Source organism: Gymnodraco acuticeps, unplaced genomic scaffold (assembly GCF_902827175.1).
Source record: "Gymnodraco acuticeps unplaced genomic scaffold, fGymAcu1.1, whole genome shotgun sequence".
NCBI classification, from domain to species: Eukaryota; Metazoa; Chordata; class Actinopteri; order Perciformes; family Bathydraconidae; genus Gymnodraco; species Gymnodraco acuticeps.
In genome coordinates, this window is record NW_022991435.1 from 913,938 (window position 1) to 935,299 (window position 21,362).

Genomic DNA, 21,362 nt, shown 5'->3' on the forward strand with positions numbered 1-21,362 from the left:
GTGATTTGAGAGATAGTTTAAATGTGCCTTACAGCCACACAATGTGAACTTTCTGGCATTAATATATATGAATTTACTATATATACTTATACACAATGCATTTATGAACTGTTATGATGGGCACTACAACGATGCATGGTAACAATTTAAAATAGTAATAACTGGACGATGTAATTTAAATACTTGCTTCCTGTGTCACTTTTCTACAGTGGCCCTGAAGTGCAAGTCAAAACAACATTTCACAAAACACTACAGCATTTCACAAAAGACTTCAACATGTCATAAAACACAACGACATTTCAAAAAACACTACAGAATTTCAGAAAACGCCACAGCATTCTACCTTTTTGCGGAAAGGGAACCTGTTAAGCCCCAAGCCTGTTTTTCAGGTCTCAGGCTCGAAAATGACATTCCCAGAACAAATGACCATATCTTCCCTTCTAAAAGGGTTAAATTAATAATCTTTTTTCTCAAAGCAAGGTTACATCTGTGAGTTGGATGAAGAAGTGTCAGAATCAATATAGATGTTTTTATTTGAAAGAAAATTCAGATTGAACACAGTAACAAAATGTAAATTATTGTGTCCGTCAAAAAACAAAAAATTACTTATATTGAAAACCACCCTTGAATGATGGGATGGTAGAGTAAAAGCTTTAGGAATCCAAACTACAACATATAATAAGTACCCTGTATCAAGATTGATGCAAAACAAGTGAAATTTGACCTTTTTAGAGAGATTTAGCAAATAAAACCCACTTCTGGGGTCATTTGGGTGGATTTTCCATATCTCTGGCCCCCCTTGATCGATTTTGATGATTGACACCTCTTTCTAACCACTAGAGCCAATGGAATCGAGGGGAACTCCCACATACACACACACATTACCAAATAAGGAGTGAGAGTGACGCATAGCCAAAACCGGAAGCTGTGATAACTGGTGGCTACCATTAGCAGCTAACTTTTACTCTCCGATTTTTACATAAAAATGGAATTGTGGATTATAAATAATATTTTCAAAGCGACAGACACATTATCAACCTATGGATTAACAGATTCAGCCACGATTTTTCTCGTTTTAATGTCAACACGTTTGACTTATAATGTTCTTCTTAAATATATGTACAAACGTCTACGGTGAGACGATCTCCCGTAAAAGCTCCGTAAAGGTACGTGTTGTGATGTCTGTGTTTGCTTCCCCTGTCGCGAGTTCGGATCGCTTAGTGATGATACTATACCTATATAATCTGTGGAACCTCAGCTTTAATCGGATATCTTGTATGTGCAGTTACGATAAGTAATAAGGGTATCTTTATCTTGAGTTCTGTGCCAAAGTGCGTTGAGCATTTTTCACTCAGGGGTCATTTAGATGCTTCTTATGAGACTTGTGTTTTGTTTTGGTAAAAATGGTTTGTATCGTCAGTTAGCTGAGATTCTTCCCGTTAATCTGGTATAACACATTAATAGGTTCTTAAATATTAAGATGCCCTGAGACACGGTGTCGTGAAAAAAAAAGACCCGCCGAAGGGGTCTTTGGGGCTTAACAGGTTTTAAGGGAGAACACTTATTGTTTGTGACTGGACAGAGCCGACAGCACCACGTATTTCCTGTTTGGTACTGTTCAGCTGTTTCTTCACGAATTTTAAACTGAGGTGGGAAGAAGAGATGGAAATCTTAAGGGAATATTCTAACGAAGGATATACATACGATGTTATCCTCGACATGCTGTCAACCCATCACAACATCAACATGTCCCTTAGAACCAGGGGTGTAGTGCTGCCGGAGCGTCGCTCCGGTTGTTAGCATCTGGTTAGCTAGCTATGCTAACGTACATAAGGAGTTGTTTCTATCATAACAAGGTGGAGGAGAGTCCTCACCTGTCATACTGAGAGGATCGTTATGGGCCAGTGACGTCACCGATGACAAACGAAGCCTCGCTGCCCCTCACGTGACTGCTTCAGAAAGTGTTTTAGATCGGTTGAACCACAACGCTCATATTACCCATGGATGCAGGGGCGGACTGGCCATCGGGACGTTCGGGATACCGTTTCCCTGCAGCGTCGAGGCTCTGGTGACAGTTCACTCAGCTGGAAAGCAGTTGACTTACAACCGCAAGGTCCCTGGTTCAACGACTGGCCAATAAGTATTTTTGTTTGTTTATAAAAGCTACAGCTAAATGAGATAATGTAGTTAATAAATGTATTCTTTGATATGGTTTAGCCTTTCTCAGGCTACAACATGGTTACGTTTACGAATATTATTAATGAATGATGAATTGGAAATGGGGGACCCTGATGTAAACAAGACGAAAGTCTTTCTCTGGTCTGCATCCCCTTAACAATTGTATGTTTTGAGCTGTACTGTACTGTACCCAATATACAAGCTGTTAATAAACTTTTCAACCAATCAATCAATCAATCAATCAATGAATACAAATCCCTCTTTGCAATATTTACCAGCCTCCTTAGGCTTTTCAATCACAATCATTAAACTGGAATAAATACAATATTGTTAACATGAAAATATTATTTTATGTTGGTTGTTTAGAGTTATTCTAAGGCTTTACTCATTGGGAACTCGGTAGGAGATAGAGCACACTGTTGAGATGTGAAATCTTGTGTTCAAATGAAGCCCATGATGAAGCCTCATGAGATGAACCCTTTTGCGAACCAATTGGCTGGAAAGCTTAATGAGGCTTCATCTCGCCATCACTAGTAGTAGGAGCAGTGTACTATCGACTAATTACTATGTTGCTAGTGGGGAACTCATTTTTCCGAGTATTCTTATCTACATGAACGCAGCATGCATTTGTCCCTTGCCGCACACTGTAGTTGCTGGTGCTCCACCGAGCTGCAGGAGTTATAAAGAGGTTGCCCCTACGCTGGAAACAGACTAAAAATAAACATCAGCTGGTACTGGTAAGTTTATTCGCTCAATCGTAACTACATGGTAAAGTTTTCGTCGCCTTGTCATAATCGACACTGACGTTGTAAGTAAGACATACGGCGATGTAAGCTAATTGTTATAAAGTGACAGCTAGCCGCTAGCTAACTGTAAGCTAAAAATATTCTCCTGCCGAAGTGACCAGAGGTGGGCACAGCTGAACCAGCTGAGGGGACACGCTGCTAGGTTACAGCTAGCATGCTATGGGGGCTTACTGCTCTGATTCATGGCCAATTCGTATATTAACATTTAGGAAGTTATAACTTGTTGCTTGCTAAGTAGCTAGTGGGCGGTGCTGTTATATCTGTCTGGATGCAGTCTGATGTGTTGTGGCAGGTTTAGGTTCACTGACAGTGCCAGTCACACGCTTATGTATGAAGCAGTCCAACTTTTCAATAAGCCTTTTAGCCTTTCTGGAAATCCCTTTAGCATCATGTGAGAAGTACTGGAAAAGCATACCACGGTGTACAAGTACTATGTTACAATTCATGCATTCAAAATATTTCCTAAATAAAAGTACAAATGTACTTAGACATGTGTTAGATAATGTTATCAACTTGAATTGACTACATTAAAAAAAAAAATTGGGCTTTCTAACACATTAATATTGTGTCATATTTGTACATATATTTAAGAACAACATTATAAGTCAAGCGCAAGTTACAGGTGTGGGCCTTATTCCATTATACTTTTAGAATAAACTGAGGGCCCGTTAAAAATGGACAAGGGCCAATTGAAAATGGACCAAGGGCTACAGTTGGCAGCCAGGCTGTAGTTTGGACACCCCTGTATTAGCGTCATAATTTAAAGTAAATAAAAGGTACTTGTTCGACAGAATCCCTTTCAGAGAGACCAATATATAACTGATACTTTAACACATTAGCATTATTTTATACTTTATACAGTATGTGCATTACTGATTCATTTAGCTTCTGAATGACTACATAACAATAAAGAAGGTATGTACCCCAAAAAATAATAGTCTCTGTTTTCTTTCCAGGAGCACCATAAATAGAGTTATTATGGGAAACACTAGTGACCGGGTGACTGGAGATCGCCATGGAGCCAAGTCCCAACGCTCCGACAGCAGCGGCAGCCCCAAAGACCAAGAGCACAGCGGCAAGATGGTGGACAGCACCGACGACCCCAACATCTTCAACACCCACGGGCCAGAGACCAAGGTACTGTTGTGCAAAACAGATAACATAGAAACATTTCTCTCGAGGAATACCTTTCAGATTTCTGTGCCATTTTTATATATTAAAGTTGACACATCAATCAATGTTTTTTAGCCGTTAGGTGAGAAAGAAGCCGATCCCACTGACCAGGTGAAAACGGGTCCTCAGGCTCGACCCACAGTCATCCGCTGGGCTGGGGGGGGAAAGGAGGTCTACATAGCCGGTTCCTTTAATAACTGGGGCACAAAGATACCGCTCAATAAAAGGTAAACATGTTTTCTTGTGGTCTGCAGCTTGCTTTAAATTTGAGTGCATTCTTAGGTCAGAGCAACGACCACATCTGCACTAAAGCACTTTCTTTTTTTCTTTTCTCCAAAGCCATAATGACTTTGTAGCCATCCTGGACCTGCCTGAAGGAGAGCACCAGTACAAGTTCTTTGTAGATGGACAGTGGGTTCATGATCCCTCAGAGGTACATCAGTGTCATTTTATTGTCATGTCATTAAAAGTTGTTCCCTTAAAGTTACGTTAGATCATGTATTTTCGAAACGTTTTGATTTAAATAATCTTTATATAACAATGGAAACCAATAAATTGAATTCTCTGACAAAAGTCCAGAAATCAACCTGGTATCTGTGGTAGGGGGTCGCAGGCATAGTGCATTGTCCTTACCCCATGCTATATCATCTAACAATAGCAATGTTTGTGGTTTGCGTTCATATTGATCATTTTGAGAAGTGATCTTGGGGAGTGGCTTTAGAGGGAGGCCTTAAGGTCAAGCTTTGAGCCCCAACCTGGCGTATTTCTCACTAGATTTAGCTGTTTTTGGAATTAGTACTGTTAAATTGTTTATTACGAAATGGCAACGTTAGACTTGGTTTTTCTGAGAACAACCATCGCTCAAAAGTCTTTAAGTTGTTTAAGTGTAAACAGTGGCGTTTTCTATATGTACAAAGTGGTGGGCACAAAAAAACTCAGATGTCTATAGAGTAGAGAGTAGAGATAGATATATATAGTATGGAATTAGAAGATGATAGAATAAGGTATGAAATAAGGATAATATATAAGAGAGAGATATAATGATATATATATATATATATATTATTATAGAATATATATATATCATATATATATTAAATTATATATATATATATATTATACTATATTTTATATATATATATAATATATATATATATTACTATATATATATATATTTACTATATATATATATATATATATATATATATATTATATAAGCTTCTGCAGTTGAGGGGTATGGCTGGTGAGGCACTGGCACTGACTCTTCAGGTTTACAAATATTATATTTTGACCTAAATCAAAATATAATATTATTTTCAAAAGCTTTTTTAGTCTGATGCTTCAATTAATTTTAAACAGACAGTTCAACAGAAGGATACCCAAAAAATGTAATTTTTTTTTTTCTCATTTAAATATTGAATTGTTCTCTCTTAGTAAGATCCCATTTTCAATAAAATGGTGGTCTTACCTTGACTTGAAGATGAAGTCCATTTGCCTATCCTTCTGGACAAAAATCTCTATTACTTTTTTGTAAAAGTCCTCCTTATCTTCTTGTAGTTTCAAAAGTCTATCATAAATCTAAATGATGGATTTATGATTCGAAAATGATAAAAGTAGGGTAGACATGTGGATATTATCCGGCTGAACAAAACGTACATTTATCTAACAGCTACGTTTCCCACAGATCTTATTTTGAGCTATTTTCTAAAATCCTATGGAGAAATCTCATTGCTTTTTTGTGGAGGGAAGCCATGCGCAGCTTACTTCCTGGTTTTAGGACGCGTCTCTCTCCTCCTCTTCACACACCACACTTTTCGCGGCACACGTACTTACAGCCAATCAGCTCTGAATTATGTGAGATGATGTATGGTGGGGATGGCAGCACTATGCCCCTATGGTCATTATTTTTTGCCACACACATTAAATAGGAAAATACTCTGAGCATGCGCAGTGTAGTTTTTACAGTCACCGTTCACTTAGACAGTGAGAGGGAGGGGCAAGATCGGGTTTTGTCCCACATGGCTCTAAACAGCTCAATAGGCACACACTGTAGACACTAATTAGAAGAACACAGACTAAAACAGCAATGTACAGACAAATCAGATGATTAAACATGATCTTAAAATATATTTTATAATTTATTTTTTGCATTTTGTTGTAATCATTATTTGAATACTTTCTGCTGACACTAGGTGGGGCTGTGCCCCACCTGCCCCTAATGACCAGTCGCTATTGAGTGTAAAATAATAATAATTACAAAAATTCTTAATCATTACCTTCTTGAAACATTTCTCTTTCACAGATGGTTGTGACCAGTCAGCTGGGCACCATCAACAACCTGATCCAGGTGAAGAAGTCTGACTTTGAGGTGTTTGACGCGCTGCATGTCGACTCTCTGGATAGCTCCGACTCAGGTCTGCTTATGTCCTCGATGTACTCACACTACAGTTAAATCTGGTTCAAAATGAACTATGGACAGTTTAACCTAGCCTCTGATGCCCTGTCAGCAGAGTTACAATAACTGTGTTTGTTTTCAGATCTGTCCAGCTCCCCTCCAGGTCCTTACGGCCAGGAGCAGTACGTCTTCAGACCGGAGGAGCACTTCAAAGCCCCCCCTATTCTCCCCCCCCACCTCCTCCAAGTCATACTCAACAAGGACACCAATATATCGGTCAGTGCCCTATCTTTCTATACCACTGTAGTCTGCTTACACCTCGATGTGATTGACCTTGTTGTTGTTCGGACCCTCACCCTTATGTTCTCTCTCTCTGCAGTGTGACCCCGCCCTGCTGCCGGAACCCAACCACGTCATGCTCAATCATCTTTACGCTCTCTCCATTAAGGTAGTTTCCCCACAAACAGCTTAACTACTCCTCATATGTGTCCAGATGTTACTGGCACCATATCAACTACACATTTTCCATTTCCAAGTCAGATTCTTAATTATATACATTTTTGATTCTAATTTTTTTTTTAAAGTGTGGATTAACAAGTTGTGATTGGCTAAAAAAAACTCCATCGATATGACATTTTATCTCAATTTTCTTTTTCAACCTGAATCAATTAAAGCCTTCATACTTTCCCAACATTTGACCTATTTAGTTTTAGCAGATATTTAGCCAGCAAATGTGGAAACAAACCTTCATGTCAAACTGTGTTTCTTTGACAAAGAATCAAAGGATTTGAGCCTTGAAAATGTTTTATACTCCTAAAGCAACCACACATGTTCAGAATGGTTGTATTAAATATGCTAATCATGCTAAGTGCTGAATAAATACTTGTTTTCATGACCATTTAATGTATTTTTGTATGTATCTTTGAATGCTGAATAGACCAGTTGGCAGTTCCACAAACTGGAGCATCTGATGTTTATTTCACCGCCGGTATTTCTGTGTTTCTGTCTGCAGGACGGAGTAATGGTGCTGAGTGCTACTCACAGATACAAGAAGAAATACGTCACCTCTCTGCTCTACAAGCCTATCTAAACCTGAACTTGATTGCTCCACAGTGCTTTTAGAGAGCAGCATGTCTGTATTCTGCTGTTTATTCCCTGTTTCATCACATTTAGCCAAACCTTGCACTGAAACAGGTTTACAGGTGAGCGAAGGCCAGCAGCTGGGGCTTGGTGTTTAAAAAAGGCTGCACTTCTGTCTACATAGGGCTCTGAACACAGTTAGTGTGTGTGAAGGGCTTCAGAGAGAGGAGGAAACATACACTGGCTTTCACCTGCAACTCTACAGACAGATCAGAGACTGACTAAATCACTGTGTGTGTGTGGAGTGTTTGCTGCACATTGTGAATATATGCATGTCCGTGTTAAACAAGGAGGGAGATCTGTGAAGCATCACTTTCTTTACTGGTGATTTTAATGATTTGATGTGGAGTAACAGTTTAATTTCAAAGTGTTGTGTGATCATATCCTCCTTGAACTGATTTCAAGTGTTGAACTACTGACTTGACAGCGTTTATGAAAGGTGCATGCAGTAGAGAATAGGTCAGTGTCTAGATGCTAAAGCAGACTTTGGATTAGTTCAACATAAAGTGCAATAACGTGCTGCTGTATCCTCTTACATGATAATAAAGAATAGGATGGGGAGGAAGCAGTGAACAACATCTTGTTTTGTCAGTTATAGTTACATGTGCTACATTATATTGACTTTCTCAGCATTCAACCGTTATTCAGTGCAATTACAACGTGAATTAAACTATAAACAAGACCAGTTTTGTCAATGTAACGGTTGCTAAAGATGAGTACTTGTAAGTTTCAATGGCCCACTGTCCTGATGCGGAGTGGAGGTCAAAGGTTATGTTCTGCTGTTGCCTTTATCTTGACATGTTGCCAGCACTTTACCATCCTGTGAGCAGGAGTGTTGATATAAGCTTTTAACTACGCATCAGACAACTCTTTACTTTAATGTAGCGTATCTGGATTGTACAACCCAATATGTGCTTTTTTCTTTCTTTTAGATATGATGGACGTACAATGTATATGTGTGTGCATCTGTATTGAGTTCTGTTCATCATTTATGAATGTATTGGATATGTCTGTTACATGTGTAGTCATACACAGAGCCGTGTACACCTAACTGTTTGAACTTGATGGTTTGCATGTATCGAATGTCTGCACATTTTGAAGATACAACACATCCACTGCACATTCAGAAGCAGTTTGACTGCTTTCAGATGTATTTATAGGGCTAGGAGGTTGGATACTTGCCATACATTTAAAGTTGTACAAAGTGTGCTGTGTTCTTTAAAGCCCGTGTCACACTGTCCCGAAATTGGCACCCGATGGACACACGATAAAGGAAATGTTCAAATTCGGCTGTGATCGTAGCAACATCGGGCCATTCGTGAGGGCATCTTAAGCCATCGTATGACCGCCGGTGGAGTTTCTCAGGCTCCGGCAGCAACTTCGTAACGGCCCGTCTACACTACAGGCGTAAAAAAAATGCTTTCAACGCTTCGCCCATTCATTTGAATGGGGTGACGTAGGATATTTTCAAACTTCGCCGAACTGCATTGTGGGTAGCATGGCAAGGCGTTGCAAGCATCGCGAGCGTCTATCGGCGTCAAAAGTTGAACAATGTTCAAAGTTGAACAATGTTCAACTTTTGAGGCTCGATGCTTGTTCGAAGCTGGCGTCAGCCAATCAAATCCCGTTTTTGCAATTCCCGCCAGTACAAGCACTAGCCAATCAAACCGCGTGCAAGCTGGGAGAGCCAGACCGCAGTTCATTTCCTCATATTCCAAACGAGAAATTACGGTAGAAAATCACCCGGTTCTTTCCGACCAGAACTATTTACCGGGATACAAACCGGAGGAACCAGGCATGGAGGGAGGAGGCAGAGACAGTGGAGAAAGCAGGCATGGAGGGAGGTGGCAGAGACAGTGGGGGAAACTGGTAGGTTTTCGCCTGTTTGGGGATTTTATATCCAGTTTACTTCGTTTTAACATTGCTATTGCTTTGTATGTCGGGGGCGGGAGATTCATGTGATTGGTTGTTGGTCGCGTTGCTCGCAAAAAATCGCCAAGCTTCAGACACGCCCAGCTTCAAGATTTTTTGATGCCTGTAGTGTAGATGGGCCGAAACGGCTATTTTTTGGCATGCCAAACATTTTGCCACCGCTCACGAAGTTGCTGCCGGAGCCTGAGAAACTCCACCGGCGGTCATACGAAGGCTTAAGATGCCCTCACGAATGGCCCGATGTTGCTACGATCAGAGCCGAATTTGAACATTTCCTTTATCGTGTGTCCATCGGGTTGTTTTATTGCACAACAAAATCATGTAAACATTATGTAAATAACCCAATTTGTGTTCTGTGAAACTGAAAAGGATATAATATATTATTTTGAAGGCGAGTTGACAGGAAGTTGTTGTTGCTATGGAAACAACTTGACGGAGAAAACGTAATATCTTCTACATATAAAGACGGAGAAAGTAAAGAACAAAGTCTGAAAATATCAGTACAGTATCGTAGTACTTTAACATAATTGTTTGTGTTACATTCGTTGCAGTTGTATGTCTTAAATGTAATGTAAATGTTGCCTTCGTGTGGGGTTCGGGGCCATCTTCGTGCGAAATTCACAATGCAATATTCGTGTGTCCATCGGGTGTCAATTTCGGGACAGTGTGACAGGGGCTTTATGGATAACCATTTAAGATATTTTGAATTGTGGTGGTTTTGAGTGTTTTTTGTTAAGTCATGCTGTTTGTCTGCAGTTAAAGTACAGTATCCTAACAGTTGTTACCCTTACAGACTAATAAAAGGGGCTTTCATAATCCTGTTGGTGTTCAACTAGCTCTAAAAGTATTATGCGAATGTTCAGCCTAGCCATGTTGTCCAAAGAGTTTATAAGACTTACAGATACGATAAGGGAGTGTGGACAAGTGCCGTGGACGAGGCGTTTAATCCAAAACTTGAATTTTACAACCGTTTCATGAATGTTTTGAAATGCTTTGCAGAACAAGTGTGATGATTCACTGTAGCCTACAAGGTTTTACTTGTTTGCAAATAAAGAAAGGACACGCTGGTCCTATAGTTTCTGTCTAGTTAACTCTTTTCTTCTTCTGGTGTAAGAAGCCATATTCTGTATTCTGGGTTAATGAAACAAGATTATTTATGTGTACCATATCAATACTTTAAAATGTATGTTTTTGACCTGATGCCTGTCAGCTTTTGGTTCTGGAGAAATCACTTAGATATTCTTTTTACAAAAGCCAGAATGACAAATTGACTATAACCTTGAAATGAAGACATGCTTACGGTCTCTGTCATTCTGTTGTCTTCCTGCAGCTTAGATACTCTTTTAGGAATTAAGGTCCAAACATTTACCAGGCAGAAGCTAAAGGGGATTTAATATAAAACAAGAACCAAAAGTCATCCACACAAACTTTTTGAAGTGTTTTTTTTATTCATTCTTTCCACAAATCTGTCATTGCTAATACTTTTTCCAACACAGTACACTGTTAACTGTCATCAGAGACAGGATCTATTCGAGTCCTGTATCGGCGTCCTAGTTCCTTATGCACAAACTCAGAAAAAGCTGCTTTCCAACCACATAAAAATTGCACCAATCAAATAGCATTATATACACATGTAACGCAGAACCAACAAAACATCAAACTGCTGTTTGATTCCCTTCTTAATAACAAATAGCAAAAAGGCTTTGCTTACGCTCCAACAAGGTGCTTTGTGGATCCAACGTTTCACAATCTTTCACTGACTTTCTTTTTACAGTAGACAATTCTTCAAAACATTTCCCTTTACATTTCAAAAAGGAAATATCAAACTTGTTATCTCTATTAAAATACTTGGCATCTTCAGTCTTTTTCCTAAGACTCGAGCGCAAACAAAACCTAATTTGGCAGATCTCAGGTAGATGAGCACTAGTTCATGTTGGCCGCTGAGAGCAGATTGCAGCTCTCAGGCTAAATATAAAGGCAAGCGAAGCAACATTATCAGAGCTTTGTTATAGGTGATGATTGTGATCAGTGACTTAGATATCATGAAGGCATAGTTTGTGGTTTCTAATCAGACACAGCCTATGTGACTAATTGATACAAATTGACACAATGCATATAAATCGCAGCAAACATACTCGTAATACCATGATGTTTAACATCAAAATAATATAACGCTATTGCACAGCTACCCAGAAAATCAACTTTGCAAAAAGCAAATGTTGGATGTTTTTTAACACGCACGCACACACATAGGAACCCACACGCACACGCACACACACACACACACACACACACACACACACACACACACACACGTTTAAACAGAACCAGCAGGTAATATACAGCATAAAATGGCAAATGTACAGCAAGAACACATCAAACTTAATTTGAACTGTTATGAGTGAGTGAATCAAAGAACAATGGTCCTACCAGTAGATTGCCAAAGTTTGCATCATCTATAAGAACTTGATAACCTATATTGCCATTGCCATGGGAATGCTGGGACGGCCTGAACCAAGAGAAATAAAATAAAGACAATAGCATATGGCCACGTGGGAAAAATCCACTCTGTTGAGTTTTGGTCCAAAAAAGGAGCTAATTTCCGTCACACAATTCGAAATACACTGAGCAATCTGTCTAACGGTTACCGTCTCTGTGGTTCTGGAGGCTCTCTGAAAAGAAGACACCTCGGTATCCCTGCGGTCTGATCAGACCTGGGTTTGTCATTCGCATGGATAAGGCAAGTCAAAGTACTGTAAGTTAGAAGTTTAAACTTTGGCAAGTATTGGCAATCCCCTGTTCCATAGCTTAGGTGTTTACAATCTCTGTCATGCATCAACACTCTGGCAAATAGTACAATCGTAACACTAATCGTGTCCTAACGTTATATAGAGTGTGACTAATAATCCAGTGTCAAGCTAAATATTAAATAATAACTCGGTGCAGCATGATCATTCATGAAACATCATTATTGCACATGCTCGTATGAGAACTCCTACAGAGGAGCTTGAATACGCGTGTTTAGCCCGGTTCCATTTCAGCACTTTAACCTCTGTTTTTAATTTGTTTTCAATCCTACATTTTGCTTAGGAAATCACAACCAACCGGATCGATCTACTCCCATGTTTTTGAAGTATTCAGTTTTTCAAATGTAGGTACATGCCAAAACGTACCATTAGAACCCTAAAATAGCATTCAGAAGCTTCCACAAATACCAGTACAGCTAGTACACAACTTGTTTCGCATCGATCGCCTACCTCCTCTACATTCCTCCACTGTGTGTAGTGGTACATCGTGGATGTCATTGTTCTTTGCATTGCATTTGCAACAAAAAAAGTCCTTAAAAGCGCCACGAGAAGTACACTTGCATTTCTGTGGCAGTTGAAGTTGAGGAAGTGTTGTCTTTGAGTGAGCCGTTTTAGATCACACATACAGATATAAATGTGTGTGTACATGTGTACAGAATTCCTCTCTCAAGCCACGATTTAACATGCAGGAACATCTTTTCCGTCCACAGGCTGCCTGGCTCTCAAAAGAGGATGCTCTTAGATACAGATCTCAGGGTGTACTATGGAAACTCATGGTTTTAATTGGCAAGTTATGTTATATTTTAAAATGCCTAAATCAGGTTTAATTATCCTGAAAGTTTCTGTTTTACAATCCATGAAACCAAAAATCAGTTTTAGGAACAGACACCTGTTCTGAGATCAGTTTCTAGGAGCATCTTCAACCAGCTCCATCAGTTGGACGCACGTCACTAAACCACCAGAGGCACATTTCAAACACCTTCTTCTGTCACACTGCCAACTGTATCACTCAAAGACAATAACACATGGAGGGGGAAGGGGAAATTGGGGGTTTAGGAAGTTTGGTAAGGCTCAAGGTGCAGATTATACTGCGCACATATTGCCTGGAGGAGGGAGGAAGCACTCTCATGGCGGGACGGAGGCTTGGTGGGACAAAAAGGCTGGTGTCGGGGGGCTGTAAAGAGGCTGGGGGGTGTTATATCTTGGCTATAAGAGGTTAGAGGTAAGAGGTGGTAGCGTTGAGGCTGGTTCTTTAAAAGTCTAAAGCAGGCATTGGCTGCTGCGCTTCCTCGCTGCTGGACGTTGATTGGCTGCAGCTCCGGAAGCACTGCTGATTTTCAGGAAACTGCGATGAGCAGGCCGCTCTCTGGCAGAAACTCCTGGGTCCTCATCTGGGTTTATGGACAGAAAGAGAGCGGGAAATCAGGATGCAAGTTATTATTCAACATTCCTGTTACAGGAAAAACTGCGTCCGAGGTGAAATGTTAAAGAAATATTTGAGCTCATACACCAATTTTGCCAAGAGTTGTATCAGAAAATACCACACTGTAAACCAATAGGAAGCTAGAGCCAGGAGACCACATATTAGCTGGACAATTCCTTGATCACTGATCTATGCAATTAAGTGTTAATTAGTAAGCTTTATGGGTACAGGTATCTTCGGACGGTGTGCGCTAACTGTTTCCAGACGTTATGCTAAGCTAGGCTAATCGTGTCCTGGCGGTAGTTTCATGTTTTACCTATAAAACATGATAGTGGAATACATTGTCTCAACTACCTCATGAAAAAGAGAGAATACATATATTTATTAATATGTTAAATTATTCCTTTTAAATCAAAGTAACATCACAGCAAGAACTTTTTACTGCTAATGTTTTTGTTATGTTAATGTTAATCGTAAAAAGAAATCGCACGCACGCACACACACACACACAGTGCTCTGTGCTGTTTGGGTGTTGATGACACCGATCATATTCAGGGGTAGCAGTGAAACCTTGTTTTTGAAGCGGTCACATACATGTTGTTGTGCGATCATCCTATAGCAAGGCTGTGACATCACACACACACAGGATGGAAACTGCAGCGTGCAGCTATTCCAGGGATAACTGTAGGGTTAGAAGCTATGAATAGACTCAACTTTAATACAGGGGCATGTGGAAGTAAACAATACTTTAGTGCAGTGTTATCTGAGTGGAGGGGTGTGTGTAATTTGGTGTCAGTGTTGTGGGAACAAATCAGGGCCTCTTAATGGTAAATACAGCTATTACAACAGCTGAGTCGTTGTGGTGGGATTTTAAGATCAGGTGAATACACACCGCGGTAAAATAAAGCGCTTCGTGGAGCCATGTGTTTTTTCTACTCAGGATAACCTCATGTTTAATCATCCCTAATAAACATTATTAAAGCTGAAATGTCATGTCATGAAATGTCATAAACAGTGAGTTACAGGATGCAGTTGGCGGTGACGAGATGACAAGGCAGTGATTTCAGCATGGTGAGAGAAAGCAAAACCACACGGAGGTAAAAGCTGCCACAGACCTTAAGACCTACAGTTTAAACAATAGGCCTCAAACTACTAAAGTCATACTGCATCTGGGACAACATGTACCTGTTTGCAAGATCACAAGATGTCAAACATTTACCAGCGTAAGGAGAGGAAGAGGAGGAGCTTAGAGAGGAAAGTCTCAGCTCATTCTTCTGGGAGGTTTCAAAGAGGAGAGACAAACGCAGGATGAAGGAACAAGTGAGGCAGAAAGCCGAAAGTGATGAATTCACATCAAAAAGACACCAGGGACATCACAAAGTACTTGTACACATAATAATACTGTGGAGAATGCACACATATAACCTACAGAATGATGATATACTGGATATGAAGGTGATTTTGCTTACCTCTAAATTTGTTCTGGCTTTCTTCAGCACATCACGAGTCCTTGACACTGCAAAAACAACAAGGAAAATAGGTTTTTATATATTGTATTTATAAAAATGACAGGCAGACAGATGATACCTCTACATAAACACTGTATGTTCTGCATGTGTTAAGATAACTCCTTTTAGGTCTTTGAGCATTTGGACCTGGGTTATAAATACAAAACTTGTCTTTTTAAGTGTAATCTCTAATAGTGTGCATTGCAGATCTGTGAATGATTGTTTATTGTTTCTGTCCAATCCCCAGCCAGGGATTTCTCCTCACTTCCAAGAGAGGACAAGCAGCAAGGCCGGATTAGTACCTCCAGGGGCCTGGCACTGAGCGCTCATGACCCTATAGACAAGCTGTGTTATTTATGGTGAAGAGTGAGTGTCATTTAAAACAATGTATGATGAGTGAGGTTGTGCCCGAAAAAGAAAAAAAAGGTTGCCCAGGTTGCCCATATGGTTAATCCGGCCTTGACAAGCAGTGTTGTCTCACTTCCTTCACTCAAACCTTATTTGGTTTTGTTTAGCACTCGCCCTTCCTACATTTCTTTCCCCTCTCAGCCTGGGTACAATTACATGGCCATGCACCAAACGGCACTTGAAATTATCCTTGTCCGTCTGTGCGACCAATACCCATGGCTTTGTGTCTCTCTTAATCTCCCTTGCTCTCCCTTTCACACACACAGAAAAACACTTACACTGGTTGACTATGAAGTGCTCCATGTTCTCCTTGGTGCGGCTGGTGCTCCTCAGTCTTTGAATCGTCCCCTTAAGAACCTCTTCCTGCTCCGACACACGCAGCTTCAGGGACAAGATCTCCTCCTGCATACACTGCTCCTACACGACATCACACACACGCACACACACACACACACACACACACACACACACACACACACACACACACAAAGTGACATTTGGTTAGAAGGTCTGCTTTCTTTTGAAACATGTTTGGGTTTCACTAGGATAGAGGTGTTGATTTTTCTCAACAAGTCATTGAACATTAGCACCACATAGTATTGCTTGTGTGACAATGAGCTCCACTGAAAAACAATAGACACATCTTGAGCCACACAGGTGCTCCAAGTATCATGTTTACCATAACAAATAAATAAACACATTCTACGCCTGAGAGTAACTTTTGGAAAGAAAATGTTCTGCTGTTTTAGGAAAGATTTAACCTTGTTTGAAAATCTGGTTATATTTTTGAAACATTTAAAGTGATTATGTTCTTTAGTGGGAACAAATAGGCGTAATGCTGAGTGGCACAGACATGCTAGGGAAACATGCTGGGGTTATAATAAAATATGTCTCCTGCACCTTCTTGAGGTTCTGCATGGAGGGGTCAGAGCTCGGCAGCGCTGCTCTCCAGAACATCTTCAGCAGAGACATGGCCTCCTCCAGGATCTGCCTCAGAGTCTTGGTGTTGGACAGCAGACTCTTCACACATCCATAGTCCAGTCCCTGCATACAGAGCTCAGTTAGATATTTACTTTAAACGTGTCATCATTTTTGTAATATAATAAATAAATACATGGCTCTCACCAGCTCACTGCTCTGTTTCCGGTCGCCCTCCAGCAGCGGGGGGCCGAGGCAGGCCTGCAGGGCGGTCTCCATGCGCTGGACGAGGCTCCGGCCCTCTAGCACTTGCTGCTGCAGAGCGCCGAAGTCATCCACATGGCCGATGGCGTGACGCCCATTGCGGTTTGCAAACGATCCATCAGGGGCGTCGCCCTCCAGCTCAGAGTGAGGGTCGAGAGGTTCTGCTGGAGGCAAAAAGAGCATGAATGTATATGGGGAAATAACTCTGAATGATGATTGTATTTCTTGTATTGCAGAAGAGAGTGATTCAAACATATTCCGTCAGGCAAACTACTGAAAAACAAGGAGTGATAACTGTTACAGAGCAACACAGTATCTTCACAGTCATTTAGATTAAGTCACAGACATGCAGTGCGGTTAAAGTCACACCATTGGCAGTGCTGTGGCTGTCATCCAGGTCTGAGTAGGGGGGACCGGGGGACCCGCAGTTAAACAGACCAATGTCCCTGACCGGAGGAGAAGGAGCAGGGTCTGTGGAGATCACAGAAACACACACCAGGCTTGGACACACAGCAAACCACACCACGATGAGCCGTACAAACATGATGTTGTTATTAAGTGTTATAGAAAGAAGAATGTCTCACCGTGCAGTAGCTGTCGCCTGTAGAAGTTATCTCTCTGCGGACTGGCAGTGAGGGCGGAGAGGGAGGGGGTCCGAGGGGAGCCCATACCCAGCTTCTGCTCCAGCTGCTTGTGGAGCTCCAGCTGTTTGAGAGCACTGTTCTCCTGGACGCTGTTCTGCAGCTGAGCTCTCAGACTCCTCACCTCCCCCAGCAGCTCGCCCAGCTCCACCGGCAGACCTGGCAGCTCACACAGGAAGCCTGGAGACGAAACACACCGTCACTGAGCGGAGAGTGGGAATAATTCTGCTTCAGTGCAGAATTCAAGGGTTTTATTCTAGCACAATATTACAGTAATATTGGGTAGATATTAAAAGCAAAATGTAGGCATTACTTTGGATTTTAACATGTTTAAAAGGTTCAATCATACAGTAGGCAGAATTTAAGCAACTTAGGTTTATTGTTTGTCAATTTATACCAGTGTCCCATAACGCCATTCTTAATACAATCACCAGATGGAGCCAAAGTGTTACATTTAAAAAGGGGTGGGTATTAAACATAGCTAGTGTAAAAAGAGCACACTGACCTTTCTTGGCTTTTGTGCTGGAACACACTTGATCGTACACTTGTAGTTCGTTCTGCAGGGAGTGTATGAGCTCTCTGCTCTCACAGAGCTGCTGCTGCAGGAGAGACACCTCATGCTGGAGCCTGAGGAAACATCACAGCGCATTTCAGTCAAAGAGTAGATATTTATACCCACATACATACGCAGTTTTCTCTACTAATCAGTCACTGTTTGATTCAGCACCAACCTGTTGGTTTTCTCCTGGCTGGCCAGCCGCTCCTGCCTCAGGATGTGAATCTGCTGGCCCTGTTCCTGGCTGTGAGCCTGCAGTCGTCTCAGCTCCTCTTTCCACTGCTCCGCCTCCAGCTCTGCTTGTTTCAGGCGAGCGCGAGCTGTAAACACCGCTTCCCGCAGCTGCACCACCTCCTCACATGTGTCTGTGAGAGGAGAGTTTAGTATGGGTTATGGTGTATTCCCAAAGATCATAATGAAATATTTAGCTGGCTTTCAGATGTTACCTGTGCTGGCCTGCAGGCGTGACTGTAGGCCCACATTTTCTTCCTTCAGGACTCGGATCTCATTGGACAGCTGAGTGACTGTGTCCAGTCCCTGGATATAGATGTTTGTAGGTGCCCCTGGAGAAATAAACAGGGGTTATGTTATGCAATTTATTGCACGAAGAACATGAAGAGTGTTGTAATGAGTGCTACAATACCTCCGTCACGCCCATTGGAGGCCAGTCTCTCTTCCAGCTGCAGTCGGAGCCTCTCATTGGTCCTGATGGACTCCTCCAGACGCTGACGGAGACACCGCACCTCCCGCAGGTGCTCCTCCATCAAATGTACCCCTAGATACAAACAGCATAAGAGTAATATATTTTCAGAAATTGCACAACACTTTTTTTTTTTAATCTTGCTTTGAATTAATTACATATTACAATAATGTCTGACTTTGTTATACCTGTGTTGTTCTCATGACCTATTTTGTTAATTTTATTATCCTGTAAAGCCCTTTTACATGCATTTTGTGTTATGAAAGCTGCCTTATGAATACATTTTATTATTATGTGACTGCTTGTTCGAATGTACTTTCATAATAACAGTATGGAGTCTCACCTGTATGGCTGCCTCCCTGCAGGTGTCCCGACCCAGAGTACCCTCCGCCGTGCTGACCCCTGTTCTCCATGTCCCACAGAGTCCCTCCTGTCAAACGACCTGAGTCCGACTTCAGCGAGTGGCTTTCGGGAATGCCACCCAGTGGATACTGTTGAAAGGCATGATGGGAGAGCTGGCTGTAGCTGGAGAGGTCGTGCTGGTTGTGGCCACCAGGTGAGAGGCTGAACAGAGGCTTGTCATGGGGGACAGCAAAGCCTGGAAACACCCACACAGAAGGGAAAGTATGTGACCCATGATGTAAGAAGGAAAGGGAAATGATCGTAGATATTATTATCTTAATTGAAGCTTTCTACACATGGCACACCACTCCCGGCCCTCACCCCTGTTCCTCTCCATCATCTGTCTGTACAGCGTGTCCAGCTCTGGGCGGACAGCGAGCACAGACAGGGCCCTGGGCCGGGGGGCAGAATAAACCTCTCTGCCCCAGGCGTCAGGGCCACAGGGGCCAGACAAGGAGAAGGAGACGGGATCACTGAAAAGGGCTGGAGGAGGATGACAGGAAGTGACACAAACAGAAAATGAAGGATGAGGAAAAAGGAAAAATGTTGGGGTACTTTGCTTTTCATAGCCATCTGTAACTCTTGTACCTCTGGAGGAGTGACTGGTGAAACCCACAGGGGCGGAGCAAAGCATGTTGGGACAGCTGCTGGAGGTCTTGAGGAAGCCATGAGGAGGAATAGAGGATGGAGGGACTAAAGGAGGGGAATGGAAAGAGGGAGTGAAAGTGGATAGAAGAGGTATTTCTCAAACACGGAGAGGAGGAACAGGGGAATTAACTTTACCGTCTCGTTCTGATCCGTGTCCCGGCAGCCCCTCCTGGTATTCTAAATCGGAGCACATCTCCAGGTCTTCGTTGGTTCTGTACTCATCGGACACCAAGGACGTCCTGTCTGATTGGTCGGTGGTCTCAGAGAGGGCGTGGCAGCTGGACGGGGTATCTGGACGCTGCTGCAGCTTGGTGTGGAGGGACTCGATGATTTTATCTTTCTGCTGAAGCTCTTTACTCAGCCTGCACATGCACACAAGAGAATCAACCATTTATAAATGGAATACTCAGCAGTTGTTAACAAAGAGGGAGGAAAGGAAAACTGGCTTCCATTTTTTTTGGTGAAACCAATATAGTATACATTTTTTTGTTGCAACGAATGAATCCAAGTCTTTTTAATATATTTGCCATTTTTATTTCATGAATCTTTTTGATGATTTCAAGTCAACCATCTGCTGTATGTAGACAGATCTTCCTAAAGTGAATGCACCTATGTGAAGTCATTTCCCTTACTGTTTGAGTTGCCAAAGCAAGAGCTCCCTGTTTCTCTCCAACACCATCCTAACACAAGCCGTCTCTCTTGCTTGGCTTCGAGCGGTAGAGAAAGACCACAAAGAGTCCCTGTATATGGAGCTGTTCATCATAGATTTCCAGAGAGGAGCCATCACACCATCAGTCCAGTCCAGAAAGAAAGTTCTTGATGCACTACAGACTCTTCGTCTTCTGATTTGAGTAAAAATATCAGTATCCGAAAGGGGATTTTTTAACCAAAACTCCAAAGAAAGTAGTTATAAATGAAGTCAAAATAACATAAATCCATGTATAAGAGACTCCAACGGAAACCATCTTTCACAAGTACTAGGACTGAATGAAGAAAAAGGGACACACAGCCACACAGTCCCCCCTGAGCCTCTTAAGCTGCTGCTGGGACACCTGTACTGTAAGTCCATTCAACTAAAGCAACTTAAGGGTGAAGGCTCCATGCTGTGGCCTTTATGTGGATTAACAGCACCCTTCTGTCTACTCCACCATAAGGAGCCATGTGGTGTGCCGCAGCGTGTCACATGACAAGGTAAACTAATCACTAGGACAGAGTAAGTGCTCCACAAAGAAGGCTAATAACTTCACGGAGGTCCACAGATCACAAACGCTGCAGGCGCTTCTGTAGGCCATTCTTTTGCTAGTTGCAAAGGTTTAGGGATTACAATGTGTCTGTTTCTGAATGCTGACTCACCGTAGTGCAAGCAACTCATGGCCTGCCTTGTCATCGTGGCTCTCTGCACGTTCACCTATGGAAATACAACAGGAGAGAGGAAATGGTGAGAGGAAATGTTAAACATTTAC

At 41.8% G+C, this 21,362-nt stretch overlaps 2 protein-coding genes across 2 annotated transcripts in view; one reads left to right on the top strand and one right to left on the bottom strand.

Annotated features, from left to right (window-relative positions):
• Nucleotides 1-1,413: 1,413 nt before the first annotated feature.
• prkab2 (protein kinase, AMP-activated, beta 2 non-catalytic subunit) lies at nucleotides 1,414-8,374 on the top strand. Its single transcript, XM_034196125.1, has 9 exons — nucleotides 1,414-2,140; nucleotides 2,829-2,915; nucleotides 3,941-4,121; nucleotides 4,233-4,384; nucleotides 4,497-4,590; nucleotides 6,460-6,571; nucleotides 6,695-6,828; nucleotides 6,932-7,000; nucleotides 7,565-8,374. The coding sequence occupies exons 3-9, from the start codon at nucleotides 3,963-3,965 to the stop codon at nucleotides 7,640-7,642; spliced, it is 798 nt and encodes a 265-aa protein (XP_034052016.1). The 5' UTR covers nucleotides 1,414-2,140; nucleotides 2,829-2,915; nucleotides 3,941-3,962; the 3' UTR covers nucleotides 7,643-8,374.
• A 2,675-nt stretch (nucleotides 8,375-11,049) lies between these two features.
• wu:fj49a02 (myomegalin) overlaps nucleotides 11,050-21,362 on the bottom strand; it is a 44,486-nt gene continuing 34,173 nt past the window's right edge. The window contains 17 exon segments of the mRNA XM_034196126.1: nucleotides 11,050-13,822; nucleotides 15,074-15,128; nucleotides 15,324-15,370; nucleotides 16,049-16,187; nucleotides 16,671-16,814; nucleotides 16,896-17,116; nucleotides 17,322-17,423; nucleotides 17,537-17,773; nucleotides 18,099-18,220; nucleotides 18,325-18,514; nucleotides 18,596-18,712; nucleotides 18,793-18,924; nucleotides 19,193-19,447; nucleotides 19,573-19,734; nucleotides 19,840-19,944; nucleotides 20,035-20,261; nucleotides 21,253-21,307. Of these exon segments, the coding sequence (XP_034052017.1) occupies nucleotides 13,692-13,822; nucleotides 15,074-15,128; nucleotides 15,324-15,370; nucleotides 16,049-16,187; nucleotides 16,671-16,814; nucleotides 16,896-17,116; nucleotides 17,322-17,423; nucleotides 17,537-17,773; nucleotides 18,099-18,220; nucleotides 18,325-18,514; nucleotides 18,596-18,712; nucleotides 18,793-18,924; nucleotides 19,193-19,447; nucleotides 19,573-19,734; nucleotides 19,840-19,944; nucleotides 20,035-20,261; nucleotides 21,253-21,307 (2,441 nt within the window). The 3' untranslated portion in view covers nucleotides 11,050-13,691.

What these genes read in the sequence shown, in the direction of transcription:
- prkab2 (XM_034196125.1), top strand. Translation starts at nt 3,963, where the DNA reads ATGGGAAACACTAGTGACCGGGTGACTGGAGATCGCCATGGAGCCAAG. An exon ending in ACAAGGACACCAATATATCG is followed by an intron (nt 6,829 to 6,931) that starts GTCAGTGCCCTA and finishes CTCTCTCTGCAG; the next exon opens with TGTGACCCCGCCCTGCTGCC. An exon ending in TTTACGCTCTCTCCATTAAG is followed by an intron (nt 7,001 to 7,564) that starts GTAGTTTCCCCA and finishes TTCTGTCTGCAG; the next exon opens with GACGGAGTAATGGTGCTGAG.